Source organism: Halichoerus grypus, chromosome 7, assembly GCF_964656455.1.
Source record: "Halichoerus grypus chromosome 7, mHalGry1.hap1.1, whole genome shotgun sequence".
Classification (NCBI taxonomy): domain Eukaryota; kingdom Metazoa; phylum Chordata; class Mammalia; order Carnivora; family Phocidae; genus Halichoerus; species Halichoerus grypus.
Genome location: NC_135718.1, coordinates 53,544,857 through 53,562,111, shown reverse-complemented (window position 1 = coordinate 53,562,111; position 17,255 = coordinate 53,544,857). Strand labels below are relative to the sequence as shown.

Below are 17,255 nucleotides of genomic sequence, written 5' to 3'. Positions count from 1 at the left end.
GCCTCCCACAGAGCCCCCCATCCGGACTCTTGCCCTCTCTCAGCTGCTCTTCTCATCGTGGCTCTTCCTCTGATGGAAAAGCGGTGGGAGCAGCGCCTACTCCCGCTGAGGCCCAGCCCCCACTGTGCTCTGGGCCCCAGCAAGTGAGGGGAGTGGAGTTTTGCTGCCTGATGCAATGTCTGGCAGGGCCTGTCCCTTATCAGAGCTCCATTCCCAGCAGACTCTGGGACCCCACCTTCCCTTAGGGGAGGCAGGGGCAGGCTGGGAGGCATCCAAGTAGAAAACTGTTGTCTAGTGAGGGCCCCCTCGCGGGGCGGGAGGGAGTCCTGGCTAGAAAGGCCCCTGAGGGGAGAGGAGGGTAGGGAGGCCGGTGCCTAGAGTTGGGGCCTTAGCCCAGCCCACTTTCTTTTCAGTATTCCCTCACTCAGATTTGTCTGGGATACCCTTGGTGGTTTCCTGCCCTCCCATCATTAGCACATCGCTGTAGAGGCTTGAACTGAAAGCCCCAGGGCTTCGTTTCTTCATCCTCAAAATGACATCCCAGATTGCTAGTGATAATTCAAGAGACTGATGTATGTAGGGGCGCCCAGGTGGTTCAGTCGTTAAGCGTCTGCCTTCAGCTCGGGTCGTGGTCCTGGGGTCCTGGGATCGAGCCCCACATCAGACTCCCACTGCTTCTCCCTCTCCCTCTCCCTCTGCTGCTCCCCCTCCTTGTGCTTGCTGTCTCTCTCTGTCAATAAGTAAAATCTTTTAAAAAAGAGAGAGAGAGACTGATGTATGTGAAGCCCCAAGTGTGAAGTTTTGCCGGTAGGACGTCCTTATTCCTCAAGCACACACCCATAGGGCACAGTCATAGCACACACATGATTCGCCCGTCTAGGGAACAAGCGCTTTTTCTTCTTCATATATCCCATCAACTTAGAATGAGTGAGCATCTCCCGCTGGGCCGGATGCTTTGGTAAAGGATCCATTCATTCCACAAGTATTCTGGAGCACCTGCTCTGTGCCCGGGACACACACAGTAGGGCTCGGGGATTCTGGGCACAGAGTACAGAGGTGGAACAGACGGACGAAGCTCTCCTCTCACGGAACCTACATAGCAGTGGCTGAATTAGGCAAGAAACCAGTACATTTCCATCCAGGAAGGAAATAAAGCAGGATGCTAAGAACGGAAGTGATGGGGGAGGGGAGATGGTCAGCGTGAGGCTGATGGTCAGGGCAGGGCTCCAGGGGAGGGGTCCAGAGCTGAGCACTGGGGATGACGGGGCCACGGGGAGCTGTCCCACGCCTGCTGCATCCCGGCAGAGCTGGGCTGGCGTGCTTCTGGCCTTCTTCCCCATTGGCCCTGGTGCCCTGGAAAGGGGACCTCGGCTGGCATCCCACCTTTTCCTTTGGCTGTCACATCACTTGCTGGATGGCAGGGGAGAAAATGTATCGAGTACTCCCCTGGGAGGCAGCATCTGCCAAGAGAAGGAAACGATGTTTCATTCTCCCCGTGAGCTAAGCAAGGGTGCATCCTGGGTTTTGGGAGGGAGTAGCACAAAGGTTTGACTAATGTTGACAGATGTCACAGACCCACTTCTTACAGAGGGCCTCTGCCGGGAGCTTTGCCAGGTGACCCCCATCCTTACCCCATCTTCCTCCCTGGTGACCCTGTGACCTCCTGGCCCCTGTGGCCCCTCTCCCACCTCCTGGGTCTGAGGACCTCCCACATTCCCCTTGGGACCTCTAAACCTCCCTCACCTGCCTGCCCAGCATGTGCTGGGCTTCCAGAGCTAAAGCGAAGGGCAGCCTGCTGGGACAGGGAGAAGGCGCCAACAGCCTGCCTTGTGTTTCATGTCAGAGTTTTCACCATCGCTTCTTCCTTTTAGGGCAGTGCCGGGAAGGTTCTTAGGAACCCTGTATTATTCAGGGGGGTGAGGGGACTGGGATGGCAACTCAAAAATAGAAACAATGCTTGCAAGGGAGGGGAGGAGAAGGTGCAGGGGCTCATCATCGAGGCAGCCCAACTTCTAATCTTACTAAAGACTCAGAAGGGAGAGGACAGTGCGGGCAACTCCCCCCACCCACCCCTGCCTTTTCACCTCTCTTGTAGTTAATGAACACTTACCATGTCCTAGATATTATTCCTCACAGCGACCTTATGTGCAGGTTACTCATCCTACAGGTAAAGAAGTTAAGTCACTCCTACAAGGTTACACAGCATGGTAGACATGCAGAAAGGACTAGAACCCAGGACTCCTGGTCCCAGCTCCTTTTGCGTCCCTCGCATCATCAGACACAGGCAACTCTCAGCCAAGAGACAAGAGGGCAGAGAGTCAGGATTTCAATCCCTTTTGCTCTGCAGACTCAGCTTTGAATCTCACCCTTCCAGAGAGACAGACGGCCTCACACTCCACAGGGTGTGAGGAGCATGGCTCTGCCCATCATTCTGCAAACTCACGCTGACAGCCTGCCAGGCAGTGAGCCAGGCGCCAGCTTTGACAGGTTTGCTCACTCGTGGTTTGTTGGGCAGCTGGTATATGCTGGGTGCCGTTCTAGACGCTAGTCCCTACTTCAGGGGGCTCAGAGTCTGGGCAGGGAAGACAGACAGACCATAAGCTGGAAAGCCCAACCATATACGCTACAGTGGGGGTGACTGGGGAGCACTGGGAGGCTCGAATGACCTGGATCTTGGAGGGATGATGAGGGCTGCTGCTGGGGGAAACTTGGACAAGTTATTTAACCCCTCAACCTCAGTTTCCTCGTCTGTAAAATGGGATAGCTGCCACCTAATGGGACTTCTGTAAGGATCTGATGAGGAAATGCAAATCGAGTGCTTAGCATGGCACCTGGCACAGAGTAGTAAGCGCTCAATAAATCTCAGCTACCGGATCATTCCAGTTGGCCATTCCAACCCGAGTGTCAGCTCCATGAGGGCATGGATCAGCTGTGCTTGCTCACTGCTATATCCCCAGTGCCTAGACCAGAGGCTGGCACAGAGTGGGTTCTCAGGAAGCAGCTGTTTCATGAGTATGTGGGGAAAGGCCCAGAAGAATTAGGAAGGGGCAGGAATATTCCAGTTGCCCTGGAGCTGGCCCTGCAGGCCTCCTCCCTCTGAGCCCCTCCTCAATCACCCACACTCAGGAAGCCTCACCACCCCTCTGCCCTGCACAGCCGGGTCCCACCACTCAGCTGCCAGCTTACACACCTGCCTGCTCGTATTGCAGAGCCCCTGGCCCGCTGCTTTCCCCAGAGGACAGATGTTCTGGCTCTCCCTCTAGCCACTTCCATTTGTGTGATGAAGGTGCAACCCTGGGACCTGCCTTCCTGCCCTCCTACTCCGTCATGTGGACATCAGCTGCTTCCCGTGGGAAAATCCATCTTTTCCAGAAAGAGAGATGATCCTGGGTGCACTGCACCAGGTCACAAGACTTTTCCACACTTGGAGCGATAGTATCCCATGAATGACGGTCCTTATGGAGAAGGGACAGACTTTTGGACGAGGGGGGGCGGGGTTGTGCTGGAATCTGGGGCCCATGACATGGACGGGTGTGTGTGTGATGGTGCGGATGAATGCAAGAAATGGGCTCCTCAGGCAATGCTGTATTTGCTCAGCTTTTAAAAATGTATACATCTTCCGTTGAGGGTCATCTATTCCTTTATCCACTCTGTCGTTTGGCAGCCATGCTCACGTGTGTCCTATGTGCCTGGCCCGTGCTAAAGAATAATGAGGGGCCTGGACAAACTCCCTTACTCCACAAAGGGATGATCAGCATTGAACAAATCATTATAAGTGGGCTCACCTTAGGACAGTCTCAGATGCTAATAGGAGTCTTTCACGGTGGTGGGGCCAGGGGAACCCTAACCTAGCCAGGAGGAGGCTGCTCCAGGAGGCTGAGATGTGAAGGCTGAGGCCATGTGAAGGATTTTGGAAGGACCCAAGTGAAGGATCTAATATATATATTTAGGTTATTCACATCAACACTTACAGATCCATCGCCATCATTTTTTGTTTAGGTATTTGTAGTCTTTTGCTATTGCAAACATTTATAGTGCAAGGAACATTCTTTTCCGTGTACTTGCCCTTGAGTTACATGTGAGGTCAAAGGATAAGTTGATGGAAGTGGGATGAATGAATCTAAGGGCTGATTAGCATTTTAAATGACCTGATTTCACCTCATCCATTGGGAGAGTGGGTCTGGGATCTGGCTGCTAAGCAGGGCCACAACCCTCAAAAGTTGGGTGGGAAAACTCTTCATTCCTCACCTCCAGACAAGGGTGTCCTGATGACCGGTCTCTTCACAGGACAAGGGTGTCCCCCACCTGAAGACGACGAGCCAGGTCCTGAGTGATGCTCCTGAGCTGAGGGCCCATGGCCCCACCCTTCCCCATGGAGAAAGGACTCGCTTTACCCCAGGACTGCCGGGACTTTCTGCACAGCCTGAGGATGAGGAGCAAATATGCCCTTTTCCTGGCTTTTGTGGTGGTGGTTTTTGTCTTCATTGAAAAGGAAAATAAAATCATATCAAGGTGAGGGATGCAAGCGCAAAAGTCTTCCTTATCAGGGAGGGGTGGGTGGGGCAGAGAGGTAGCTATAGGGCTCTTTGTGGACCTACAAAGGCAGTCCTTCAACCAGTAATCATGAGGCCCCTCCTGTGCCCGGGGAAGTGGTCCAGCCCACGCCCCCAGGAATGCACAGGGGTGACACTTGGGCTCTGGACTCAGGTAGCCTGGGCTGGAATCTTGATTCCGGTCCTTTGTAGCTGTGACAGCTTGGACAAATTCACTTTTCTGTGTCCCAAGTTCCTCTTCTGTAAAATACGGCTAACAATGGGGCTTTCCTTATAGATTAAATTAGGAAATGTAAAACATTTAGCTCAGTGCCTGGCATGCAGTTGGTATCAAGTACTTGCTGACCATGGCTATTATTATTAATTTATTTCTTGGCTAGGACGATGCCTCACATTAACAGCACATCTGCTATACCAGCCTGAAGCCATGGGTGAGGGTGAGCCCATGGAAAGGCAGGGTCCTGGTACACGTACCCTGGTGGGCAGGGCTTCCATGTGCAGCTGTCCAGGTTGTATACTGCTAAATTCCAGGGGTGTGCACTCACCTCAGCTACACTGGGAATGCTGCCCCCTGAAATTGGCAATGTACCATTGTGTGCAGTGGCTCTTCTGCTGAGCCTGCTAGACACAGAAAGTTTTTAGACATGCTGTCCCAGCGCAACACCCTACAAGGAAGCAGCCACCATGGATAGATTAGGAATTGGGCTGTGTGGCAGGCACTGTGTCACTGCCCCACCTGGGTTCCTCAGCATGGACTGTTCCAGTTCGTGCCCACAGGGTTCTACTACAAGCCCCTGCAGGTCTCCACCAGAGAGCTTTCTCTCGACCTGCACACCCGCAAGCTAGGAATCCAGGGAGTAAATGCCTCTGGGAGCAGCCCTCAGCCAGGGCCAGCTGGAGCTTTCCTGTCCCCTGGGCGAGAGAATCCTCCAGGGTGTTCTACACTGTCTCCCAAGATGCCCCAGGGGGGTTGGTTTGCCCATAGGGACACCCTGCTCACCCTTTATAGACCTCTTTTTCTCCCCACCTCGTTTCCTACCTCTCTACCAGTTCTTCCTGTGATCATGTCCCAAATAAACTACTTAACACTCAGATCCTTGCCTCCAAGTCAGCTTCTGGGGAAACCCAGCTAAGACAGGCTCTGGGTGATCAGCCCGGGGAGGCTGCTTAGGGGTGCACAAGGGATGGAGTCCCCCAGTCACTCACTGATTCCGATTTCCCTTTGTCCTCCTAGGGTGTCAGACAAGCTGAAGCAGATCCCACAGCCCCTGGTAGATGCCAACGGCACCGACCCAGCCCTGTTCTTGGCCGACAATGCGTCCCTCTTGTCCCTGAGTGAGCTCGATTCGGCCTTCACCCAGCTGCAGGGCCGCCTGCGAAACCTCAGTCTGCAGCTGGGTGTCGAGGCAGCAGGGGAGGCCGGGGCGGAGGCGGAGGCGGAGGCCGGGGTCGGGGAAGAGGCGCCACCGTCACCCCCCGGGGCCCCGCCGCCGCGGCGCCACGTGCTCCTCATGGCCACCACCCGCACCGGCTCCTCGTTCGTGGGCGAGTTCTTCAACCAGCAGGGCAACATCTTCTACCTCTTCGAGCCGCTGTGGCACATCGAGCGCACGGTGTCGTTCGAGTCGGGAGGCGCCAGCGCCGCCGGCTCGGCCCTGGTCTACCGCGACGTGCTCAAGCAGCTGTTCCTGTGCGACCTGTACGTGCTGGAGCACTTCATCAGCCCCCTGCCCGAGGACCACCTGACCCAGTTCATGTTCCGCCGCGGCTCCAGCCGCTCGCTGTGCGAGGAGCCCGTGTGCACGCCCTTCGTCAAGAAGGTCTTCGAGAAGTACCACTGCAAGAACCGCCGCTGCGGGCCGCTCAACGTGACGCTGGCCGCCGAGGCCTGCCGCCGCAAGGAGCACATGGCCCTCAAGGCCGTGCGCATCCGGCAGCTGGAGTTCCTGCAGCCGCTGGCCGAGGACCCCCGGCTGGACCTGCGCGTCATCCAGCTGGTGCGGGACCCGCGGGCCGTGCTGGCCTCCCGCATGGTGGCCTTCGCCGGCAAGTACGAGGGCTGGAAGAAGTGGCTGGCCGAGGGGCAGGCGCGGCTCGGGGAGGAGGAGGTGCAGCGGCTGCGGGGCAACTGCGAGAGCATCCGGCTGTCGGCCGAGCTGGGGCTGCGGCAGCCCGCCTGGCTGCGCGGCCGCTACATGCTGGTGCGCTACGAGGACGTGGCGCGCTGGCCGCTGCGGAAGGCGCGCGAGATGTACCGCTTCGCCGGCATCCCCCTGACGGCGCAGGTGGAGGACTGGATCCAGAGGAACACGCAGGCGGCCCAGGACGGCAGCGGCATCTACTCCACGCAGAAGAACTCCTCGGAGCAGTTCGAGAAGTGGCGCTTCAGCATGCCCTTCAAGCTGGCGCAGGTGGTGCAGGCCGCCTGCGGCCCCGCCATGCACCTCTTCGGCTACCGGCTGGCCCGGGACGCCGCCGCCCTCACCAACCGCTCCGTCAGCCTGCTGGAGGAGCGCGGAACCTTCTGGGTCACGTAGGCGGCCCCGGGCCCGCGCGCACCCCTCCTTGTGAAAGGCCCACCCTCGCCATCCCGCCGGGCCGCGCGATGCTGGCTCCCGCGGAGGGCGGGCGGCCTGGGGTAGTAGTAGCAGCAGGGGCCCCGGCCAGCTAGCTCCCCGCCGCCGCAGCCTGGGGCCTGGGGTCCGTCACCCAGAGCCGGACAGCGCCTGTCCCGTGAGGGCCGCCAGGCCCGGACCTAAGGGGCTGCGGTCTCCTGAGCAGGCCCACGCAGGCCCAGAACTATCAACAAGCCTCTCTCTCTCTCTCTCTCTCTCTGACACGAAACACCCATAAATGCCTGCAGACCCTGTGGGCCAGAGTCCCAGTGTTGAAGCAGAAGGGGCTGTGGGCCCGGACCAGTCACAGCCGACCACCTGCTGTACTCAGCGGTCATCTTTCAGTTTCTGGATTTCTAGGCAATCCAGTGTGGAATCCGCATGGATCCCTGGGGGGGGACTGGAATAGCCCAGAATGTCAGAGGATGGCTGAGAATGATTCAGTATTTTCATAAGTGGAGGAGCCGTGCTGGTTACCGATGAAATCAGCCCTGCACAGAACCATAAAACACACGTAGGTGTGTGAAGACGAGGCCTCTGTGTACACCACACAGACCCAAACAATGTAGAAACCCAAATCCACACACGCATACACAGGCAAGCTTCCCTGTTGCTTTATGCCCACGGGATTTAACTATCGCACACCTCAAGAGGAGACTTTCATTACATTTTTAGAATTATTTGAGGTTGGGGAAGGAACACGGTCACGGACCATGACCCCGTTCCCAACCAGGTTTGGGACTGAACGGTAGACACAGAAGGGCCGAGTCTGCGGCCCCTGTCCGCCTTGGTTTCTCCTGGCTACCTCCTCTGGCCTATTCACATCCTCCCTGCTGGCAGGCAGGATGTTATGAAATGGTGTGGCCAACCCTCACATGACTACAGCCCAAATGCCCCGTCCCAGCTGGGCTGGCTCCCCGAGACATGTCCCTGTGTGAAGGCTGCCTCGGGCCTGAGTGGAGGCAAAAGGCAGCTGACAAGTCCTGCCATTTTCAGCCAGGCCTCGTGTGGGGCAGGGCCCAGAAGAGAGTGCGGAGTGCTCTTGGGGAAGAAGTCACATCAAGATACCCCCTCCCCTGAGAAGACAGGGGACAGAGGTTGGTCACCATGGTCACATGGTTAGTGTCTGGGAATTCCAACTTTTAGGGTTCTGGGAAGAGTGTTGCTCCACTTGGGATAGGCTGGGTGTTTTGTTTGGGTTTTTTTTTTAAAAAAAAGTTATAGTTTCGTATCTTGTTTTGTGGCTATGTTTTTTATTTCCTTTCTGCAGGAGTGTAGCTCAGAAGCAATCTGGGCTTGAGGGGGCTGGGAGGACCAGCAGGGAGCACTCTGGCTCCTGCCGGAGGGAGAGGAGGAGGAGGAAGGATCAGAGCCTAGGCGGCCACATGGCAGTCTGCGGTGCCCCACGGGCTTTGCTGTGTGTCCAGAAGCAACATAAATTAGTAGCTCTCGCCCTCTCCCCAAGACAAGGCCAGATTTGAACATCTCTTCCAGGTCCGAATGCATTTCCTGGGGGGTCAGGGGCCTATGGCCAAGCAGCAAATGTCCCCAAACTGGGGAGCAGAACTCAATCCGCCTCAGAACTTGAAGAGCTGCACGAAGAGTTCACAGGGCTGTTTCTGATTTCCTGGACAACTTCTCTGTCAGATCTGTCCTGTTGTCAAACCCAGAGGGCTGAGTTTCGGTTTGAGTAATACGGACACAAGGGAAATAGAGGATCTGAGTCCAGCTGGTGCTGCCATGAGGAGTGTGTCCTGGCCAGAAGTTGCTGTTTGAGACGGTGAGGACCGTAGCCATTTTGTGGGGTCTGTTCTGATCACTGCATTGGAGCTGCTGGGTCTCCATCACCATGGACTACAAGCCATTCAAGGTGGTCTCCAGTCTTGGCTTTCCAGTCCCAGAATAAGTTGTGCAGGGAGCTGGATCGAATTTGGGGTCCACAGGCACTCCAGCCCTGAAAACTTGACCCCGGGGCAGAGCGAGACCAGGATGTTTCTGGCGAGCACAGAAGTGCTGGCTTTCCCTCCCCAGCCCCCCTGCTCCCTGCACTGTGTCCCGCCTGTGGTTGGTGGGGGTGGGGCAGGGACAAAGGCAGGCACCTCTCTCTGGGGCTCTTCTTGGGGCCCCCCTGGTGCGGATAGCAGACTTCTTCCTTCCTTCCTGTGCCTCTGGGGCCAAGGTCTCCACCCCCGAGCTCTGAGGACAGTGCCGAAAATGGACCTTTGGGATTTCTCAGGACATTGACAATTTGTACACTGCAAGTTGACTTAATTTATTGATTTTGTGACAAAGAGACATTAAATACCTTATTATTTGCAGGGACTCAAAGCTGTACCCAAATCAAGAAAGACGAAACAGTAATAGAAACCGTTGACTCGCGCCATACACACAAGGACACTCGAAGATGTTGATTCAGAATACAAGAGAAGAGTAAACCCCAAGGGTGGGGGGTTGCATGGGCCCCGGGGTGTTGTTTAAGGAGGTACCTTGGTTTTTTTCTTGTAGCTTGGAAGATGTGACATTGAAGGCCCTTTCTGCTGTATTCCCTTTGCCCTGGTGTCTGAAACAGGACACAACTCGAGAGCGCTCAGCAGCGCTCTGGGAACCCTCGGGGTTTGGGGAAGGACAGGGTGGGGGCAACTACTGACTTTACACTCTGGGGGACCTGGTTGGAGGTATGCATGTGGGGGTTTCAGCAGGCAGCTGGGCCGAGGAAGGTGGTCCATCTGGGGCGAGTGCCGCCCTTCCATCGAGGCCAACCCCGGGCTTCTCTGCTCTTGCTGGCTCTAATGGGAGCCTCCCTGCCCCACCCCTCCACCCCCACCCCCCCGCAGAGCATCCACCTGCCTACAGGCAGAGGGAGCTGTTGAGGCCTTGCCTCGGGGCTGCCAGCTTGGCCCATTCAGCAATGAGTGTTTACTCATTTTCTTTTTCTTGAAGACCTCTTTAGCCTGGCCTATATAAATAGTTGAGAACATTCCAGGCCTTAGTGAGACGGAGCAGTGTCTTAACACCCACAGGCTGCCACTGTGGCCGCCTTTTCTGGCTTCTCCTCTGGCCTTGTTTGTAAACCTTGGAGGGGCTAAGGGCACCGGGTTGGGGGCGGGGGTCTTTGGGAACAGTCGGTGGGGACCAGGGTCCCTGAGTCCCCACAGAGAGAAAAACATAAGCAGATTCGCAGCTCTGTGGCACTCCCCCTCTACCCCACCCCACCCTCCTGCCCCACCGCTGCAGGTTATCACCAAGTTCTTACTAAGGTTGAGGTCATGAACAAAATCTAGCCTTTGGTCCCTTTATGTGATACATACACTTGAAAATAAATAACTAAATGAATAGGAAAAAAGTGTTTAATGAAGATTTACTCCCTGCCAGTACCCTCAGCTAGGGGCTGGTCTAACGGGGCAGCTGCTGACAGGACCCCTGAGAGCAGAGGGCCCACCCAACCCATTACAATGGCATCTTTCCCCACCACCTCTGTCCTCTCTGATGATGGAGCAAGGTCCAGCAGGAAGTCAGGGGATTCCCTGTTCCAATAGATGGGCACTTGGCCTGGAGGGGTAAGCATCAGATAGTTTGGACCTAATCCCAGAGGTCTCTTCCAGCCCTGGTGGTCCTTTCCCACATTAGGGCCTATTTTAATTGACTCTAGGGCCTGCCCCTTGCTAGGCCCTGGATTATGAAGGATGGGAGCAGAAGAGCAGATGGCCGCGTCCCTGAGGCAGTCCCTTGCTCCCATCCCCAAGGCTGAAAGCAAAGGCAGGTCCTGAAGGGATTGATTCTGGGTCAGGAAGAGAAGGGGCAGGGCATGGGGAAATGGATCCGCAGAAGCCAAGTAGGTCTTGCCGATCTGCACAAAGTGGAAGGAGCATCCCAAGGGTCCCAGGTTGGTGGGTTTGCTAGTGGAGATTGCCGGGACATGGTCCAGCTGGATGAGAGGCAGAAGGCTTCCTGACTGCAACCACAATGCCTCTCAGCTGCCCACAGTTTCAGGAATAGTGGGAGCTGCCCTTTACCTCAGAAGGTTGAAGCAGAATTGGCAAATTCAGATGCCGTAAGAGCTTGGAGATCCTTTGGTCCCGTGTCCTCTGTCATTCCATGACTGTGCCTGGGGGACGAATGAGTTGTGTGTTTCCAAGGATATGGATGCGGTGCCATCCCCATGGGCCCAGCTCATAATGTAGACCAGGTATTTTATTTGGGAAAATACCCTGCTTCCTCTGCCATTGGGCTTGAGCTGGGCACCCCAGAAGTCTCCATCTCGTCTGTATGTTCTAGGCCAAGTTTGCCTGGCTCCCCTGCTCCCTCCTGGATCCCGCAAACTTTGTCTTTTTGCCAAGATCTCGGTCGGCCCTATGTCATGTTTCATGGCCACGTGGTATGGGGCACTCCCTTCGTGGTCATGTGTGTACATATGTGTCCACACGTGTGTATGTGTAGCATGCAACTCATTCTGCTCAGCCGCCTTGCCCCCAGCCCCCTTGCCATTAAACGTCCCAGATGTCCTTGCCATGGCTGCCATGTGCCGTCTCCTGGAAATGCAGGGGCCACTTCCGGTCAGGGTCTGCTTTGTGGAACAGAATGTGAACCATCACTTGATGGCTTACTTGACTTATTTAATTAAAAATGAAAACACGCAGTGAGCAAAATCTGAAGTGTGTCTCTGCCTTTCTTTTTGCATTTGTTCTCGGCAGCAACCAAAAATTAACAAGAACAAAAATGAGCAGCAGTAGGAAAGGGGTGACTTCTAGCACGAAGCAGGGCAGAGGAAAGCTCCTGAGAAGTGGAAGACACACGGAGGGGTGGCTACGTGCAGGGGTGTGATCGCTGTTTATGTTACCAGGAGGGCAGAGCTGGTGGGAACCATGCTTGGAGGCGGCTGCAGGAATGCGGTCTGACACATCAACACCCAGGTGTTCTAGGGCAGGGACAGGAGCATTGGCTAGAGGTCAGGGGACCAGGGGACAGGTCCCAGCTTTGCCACTGTCTGGCCCTGTGACCTCGGACAAGTCACTTCTCTTATCTGAGCCCGAGGTTCCTTGAGAATGAAACATGTAATCAGTGGTTCCAAAGTCAGCTGAAAAAGCAGGCAGCGCCTCTCACCCAGAGCACTTGTATATTTTCTGCTTCACGTGTTGAAATGGCACCTAAGATTTCCTTGGGCCTTCAACAAAATCTCAAACACCACATGAGGAGATTGCTAAAGACCCTTTTGGCTAAGAAATTTAATGGAGTCCTTTCAAATTGTTGTTATACGGCTCTATCAGTCCTCATAACTATAGTGCGAATTAGATTTTGGCCCTTTTGTCTCCAAACAGCCACCTGGAGGCAGTAGGCGTTTCCCCAGGGAGAAGGGAGAAGGTTCATTTTGGAACAGGAGAAGACAGAGCTGGTGAAGCTCTGTGGCTTTGGGGGCCCAGGTGAGATGGGGACAGTAGCAAGCTTGAAGAAGCAGAGAAGGCTGAGCACTGGTGAGCAGTTGGGTACCTGGAGTGAGGGGGTGACAACAGAGGGAGGCATGATAGGAAGGAATGGGACCCCTTCCCCAAAACTCAGACCTGTACCTCTGCCCAGGCTGGGCCTTGGGAACTCAAACCATTTTCCTCCCAACCCTTAAAAACCCAGCCGTGTGCAATGACATCCCAACCTGAGTCCTCTGCCGCCCCCCACCCCCCCAGTCAGGTGCCACTGCTGTCTCCACTCTCCTGGGGACTGGATATATTTAGTTTAATTTCTGGGCTATGTTTCCTACCACAAATGACCTCCTGGAGGAACAAATTGCCATAATCATAGAGGAGAGAAGCCGGGAAATCTTCCCACCCACTTACCCCCTCAGTCACCAGCCCAGGCTGGAGCCATCTTTCCTCTCTGCTCTCAGACCTTTTGGGACTCCTGAACCTTCCTCCATTATACCCCAAGTTATCCAACCCTGGGAAGGAGCCAAATACTCCCCAGGGTCTCTGAGGGAGTGACAGTCCGCTGGATCCATCTGGGAAGCAGTTTGACCACCAGCAGGGGCCTGGGACCTGTGTCATTTGCTCATGGCAGGCCCAGCACTGCAGTCTGCATCAGTGTGTCCCCAGGTGTGTCTGGAGGAACTGTGGTCACCTAACCACTCTTAGGAAGTTATAGCGCACATTAGTATATTAAAGGCTCTGAGAAGGTCTGCTTTTCTTTGCCCCAGCTTACCAGAATTCACTCAGAACCATTTTTATGGGTAAAATTCTTTCATCATGAAGTGTTTTTTTTTGCCAAACAACATTTTCAAGACTCTGGCATTCTACAGGTCCCTTTGTAGCTATCAGAAACCTGCAAATATAAGCATATGGAACTAAAAGCCATGATAAGCAGACAAGAAGGTTGTGGGTGAAGGGGGTGGGGAGAAAAAGCTCAGGATGGAGCTTCGGGGCCTCATCCCACCTTCGCACCATTCTCAAGGGGCTGCAGGCTAGGAGCAAGAGTTGACCCTTCGAGATTGTAGCAGCCTTAGGGGCGCTGGGGGTCAAAGATCATACCCCAAGGCATCCATGCTGCTGTTGTAAAACCTCCTGGTCACCTGATACCCTGGGTCCTTGGCTTCCTTAACTGAGCCCACACCTGCAGAGCCTCTGCAGCATTACCCAAAAGGTACGGTAACCCCCACAGAGAGCGGGGACCCTGGGGAACCAGGCCAGGCATAAACACCACAGGACACTATTGATCTGAGCTTGGAGGTAACTCTTAAAGGAGCCATTTCTGGAACAGCCGGGCAAAGGTTACCAACAGTAAACAGGCTCCCTGGAGATGTAATCCTCTCGTAGCTAGTAAACCCCTCGCTAAACGCTGCTGTGCGGTTTATTGAAAGAACAAGCAAGTAGTAAAGGCTCAGCGAGAGAGGCTTGCCCAGGAAAATCAGACCATGAGAAAGAAGGGGGGGAGGAAGGGGGGTGGGGGAAGTGACAACAAGGAGGGGGCATCCTCATGAGATGCAGGGGAGGAAGACAGCCAAGGTGCTAAAAGAGGACACCCACGAGGATAGCCACGGCTGCAATGTCCAAGCACTCAGGGCCCAGGGTGCGCGTGGCCCCGCACACCCCCGGCCATGGATCGAATCTACCCTGTGGATGTGGGGCCCACACAGTGTCTGGTTTCGTCTTTAGCAATTGGCATTAGAGGCCGACACTTAAAAGATAAGGGGTTTTATATGAAAACCAACTTTCCACTTCCTCTAGAACATCAGGTGTCTTGGTTTGAGTAACACCTGGGGTTGATGCTGAGACGAGGGTTAGAGAGCAAAGGGTTTATTTTTGTCATTGCACACGGCTGAATTTTTAAGGGTTGGGAAGAAAATGGTTTGAGTTCCCAAGGCCCAGCCTGGGCAGAGGTACAGGTTTGAGTTTTGGGGGAGGGGTCCCATTCCTTCCTATCATGCCGCCCTCTGTTGTCACCCTCCCCTAGAGAGCAGGGGAGGAGGGAAGCGAGACAGCTAGTGAAGGGTGCACTGGTAAGCCAGCTGCCCCCTTGGGCAACTGGAGCAGAAGCCCTCCAGGAAACGGTAAAAAGCCGGTGCCTTAGAATTATTCTACCTGAGGGGGAAGATGAGGGAGCCTGGAGTATTCCTACATCAACCCTTATCAGATTTTGGCTGAAGGCTGCTTTAGGGGAATATTAATTCCCCAGCACAGCCTTGCTGGCAGAACAGCATTCCAGAATTCTGGAACAAGCCTTCAGGCCCAGAGATGCAGGCAGTTGGAAGTTTCCAGAGCGCAGCGTAAGTATGCAGAGCAAGGTGTAAGGAGGGGAGGGGTCTGACAGCACCCGCTCCTGGGTGGTGTGGGGCTCTCATTCCCGCAGGGACAATGCGCTGCAGCTGGGGGAAGGCAGCAGTCGCTCCAAGGGGAGAAGAGCCGGGTCCCACGTTCCCCTGGGCTCTCCAACACTGAGGCACCATTTACCACAGCACTGATATTTTACCTCCGACTGAGACATCTCTGTGAATCCTCATCTGTCCATGAGGGCTACTGCTGTGACTCCATTCATTATAATAGCTCCCCAGGACCCAGAGGCCTTTGCGTTTTCAACCTCCAGCTTGAAGTCCTGGTGGCATGCTGGGGTCTGAGTAGGCTTTCCCAGCAAGGCCTACCCCAAGGTCCTTAACACTTAAATCTGAGGAATAAGCTGGTTAGTCTGGAAATCGTGGGCTCTGCCTCTGTCTGCCTCATCAGAACATTGAACTTAACTGCCCCGTCTACATCCACCTGGGTTTCTCCTGCCCACCCCGCCCCCAGAGCTGCTGTTACCTACTTGAGCAGGGGGCCAGAATGAGCAGTGAGAAAGAAGGTGATTTTGCCCACCTAGAGGCTGGATGGGGCCAGCCTGTGTCCAGTCCATACCAGAGCTGCCCTCCCTGGAAAGTGCATAGCGGGTGATGCTCACCTGTGGGGTACACAGGACCCCTGGGCGTGCTCTTGCAATGATCGGCGTGGCAATCCCCAGTGCCTGCATTCATATGCCACCCCCTTCTCTCTCACCCAGGAAAGCTCAACAGAGGGCCCCAGGCGGCAGCAGGTGCTAGGGCCTGGAAGACAAAGAGGACTGGGAGCCCTTGTGGCCCGAGAAACAGCTTGCTTCTGGGGAAACAGGAAGCTGGAGAGCAGAGCTGGGCCTGAATGCTCAGAAGTCTCTAAGCCACACTAGGAAGGGGCTGGACTTGATCCTTCGAGCTAGGGAGCCACTGAAAGGCAGAGTGAAGCAGAGTGGCCTGCTGTGATCACTGGACCCCATTTCACAGATGAGAAGAGTGAGGCCCAGGCAGCTGACACGACTAGCAAGTGTCAGGATGTGAATCCACGTCTCCCATCCTCATAGACCCTTCTGTCCCATCCTTTGCCTCAAGTCTCCCACTTCGATCTGGTGAGAGCCCTCAAGTCATGGAAATGCCAAGGAGGCACAAGCGCAGAACCGAAGGCTTCCCTTCGGGCTCATACACGACAAGCCCGACCCCTCTTCTAAGTGCCCACTTTGTGAAGTCTGCCCCTGAGTCTGCTCTTCTCCAGGCTTGAATAACATCAATGTGTCCTAGCTGTGTGACCTTGGACCAGTGAATTGTCCTCTCTGCGCCTTAGGTGGCTCTCGTGTAAAATGGGGACAATATCAACATGAAGGACAGGGATATGTGCCGTGTGCCTGGTTCATGATGAGCCCTTAATAAACAGGTACTGCTTTACTTGAGGTCTTTGCCCCATGCTCGTCCTCCTCTGAACGCCCCTCAGTTAATCAGTGAATTGACAAATATTTTGAAGGCTGGAAGGGAGGCCCAAAGAGAACTTATAATGGAACCCAGGGCCAAAGAGAATGGGTCCCTCAGCACCTGCCCCAGGCAGTCAGGCTGCCCTTTGTCCTAAATCCTAAAAAGCAGAGCTGAGCTTCAGGGACAGACCTGAGATGCCCCATGGAGTTCCTCCAGAGTTTGGCTAAGTGAACAGGAGCTAATCCTGTTTCCCCTTGTAAGTTTCCATTAATTCCCCTTCTTTAACATTCTCTTTTCCCCTGGCTTGGTGGTGATTTCTCTAAGCAGCGTCCCTTCCGGGAGAACATGCCCTCTGCCTTCCATCTGTATGAGTGGAGAGACTGACGCTGGGGGACCAAGATCTGGGCTGAGGTCAATTCATTCAAAACATTGCCTGATGGGTGCTGCTCTCCACCACCCTGGCCCCAAACAGAGACATGTTCACACTTGGCTTGGAGCGCACTGCTTTCCTGACACATGTCCCGCTTGGCTGGGGAGCAGAGGAACAGTTGAGAAGACATGTGTCAAGACTTGCCCATGGAAGCAGGAATCCAAGGAACCCAATATAGGACCATGCTCCTGACATTTACTTCCAGACGTCAGTGCCCGCTCCTCGTTCTCCTTCACGGGTGATTAAGCCTCAGGGAAAGGCTTGAGCATTCACCTTGGCTCCCTGTGCCTGACACAGCACAAGTGGTGGTTGCATGAATGAATGAATGAATGAATGGTGTACTATTAGGGACACTTAGTACATGTGTAATATGCAGCTGTCACCACTCTCTAGCTCCAGAACGTTTTCATCACCCCAGAAGGAAGCCCCAT

General features: G+C 54.9%; 1 protein-coding gene across 11 annotated transcripts in view; it reads left to right on the top strand.

The window, feature by feature from the left end:
• The window catches only part of CHST3 (carbohydrate sulfotransferase 3), a 33,366-nt gene extending 21,552 nt beyond the window's left edge, over positions 1-11,814 (top strand). For 3 of the 11 annotated variants that reach the window (XM_036083904.2, XM_036083905.2, XM_078077621.1), the window contains 2 exons: positions 4,288-4,512; positions 5,788-11,814. In XM_036083904.2, coding sequence (XP_035939797.1) covers positions 4,355-4,512; positions 5,788-7,090 — 1,461 coding nt within the window. In that variant the 5' untranslated portion in view covers positions 4,288-4,354 and the 3' untranslated portion in view covers positions 7,091-11,814. Of the gene's footprint in view, positions 1-190; positions 3,405-4,287; positions 4,513-5,787 lie in introns of those variants that run through there. The other 8 variants (XR_004914661.2, XR_013449745.1, XR_004914658.2 and 5 more) reach the window with 8 other exon arrangements.
• Positions 11,815-17,255: the final 5,441 nt, after the last annotated feature.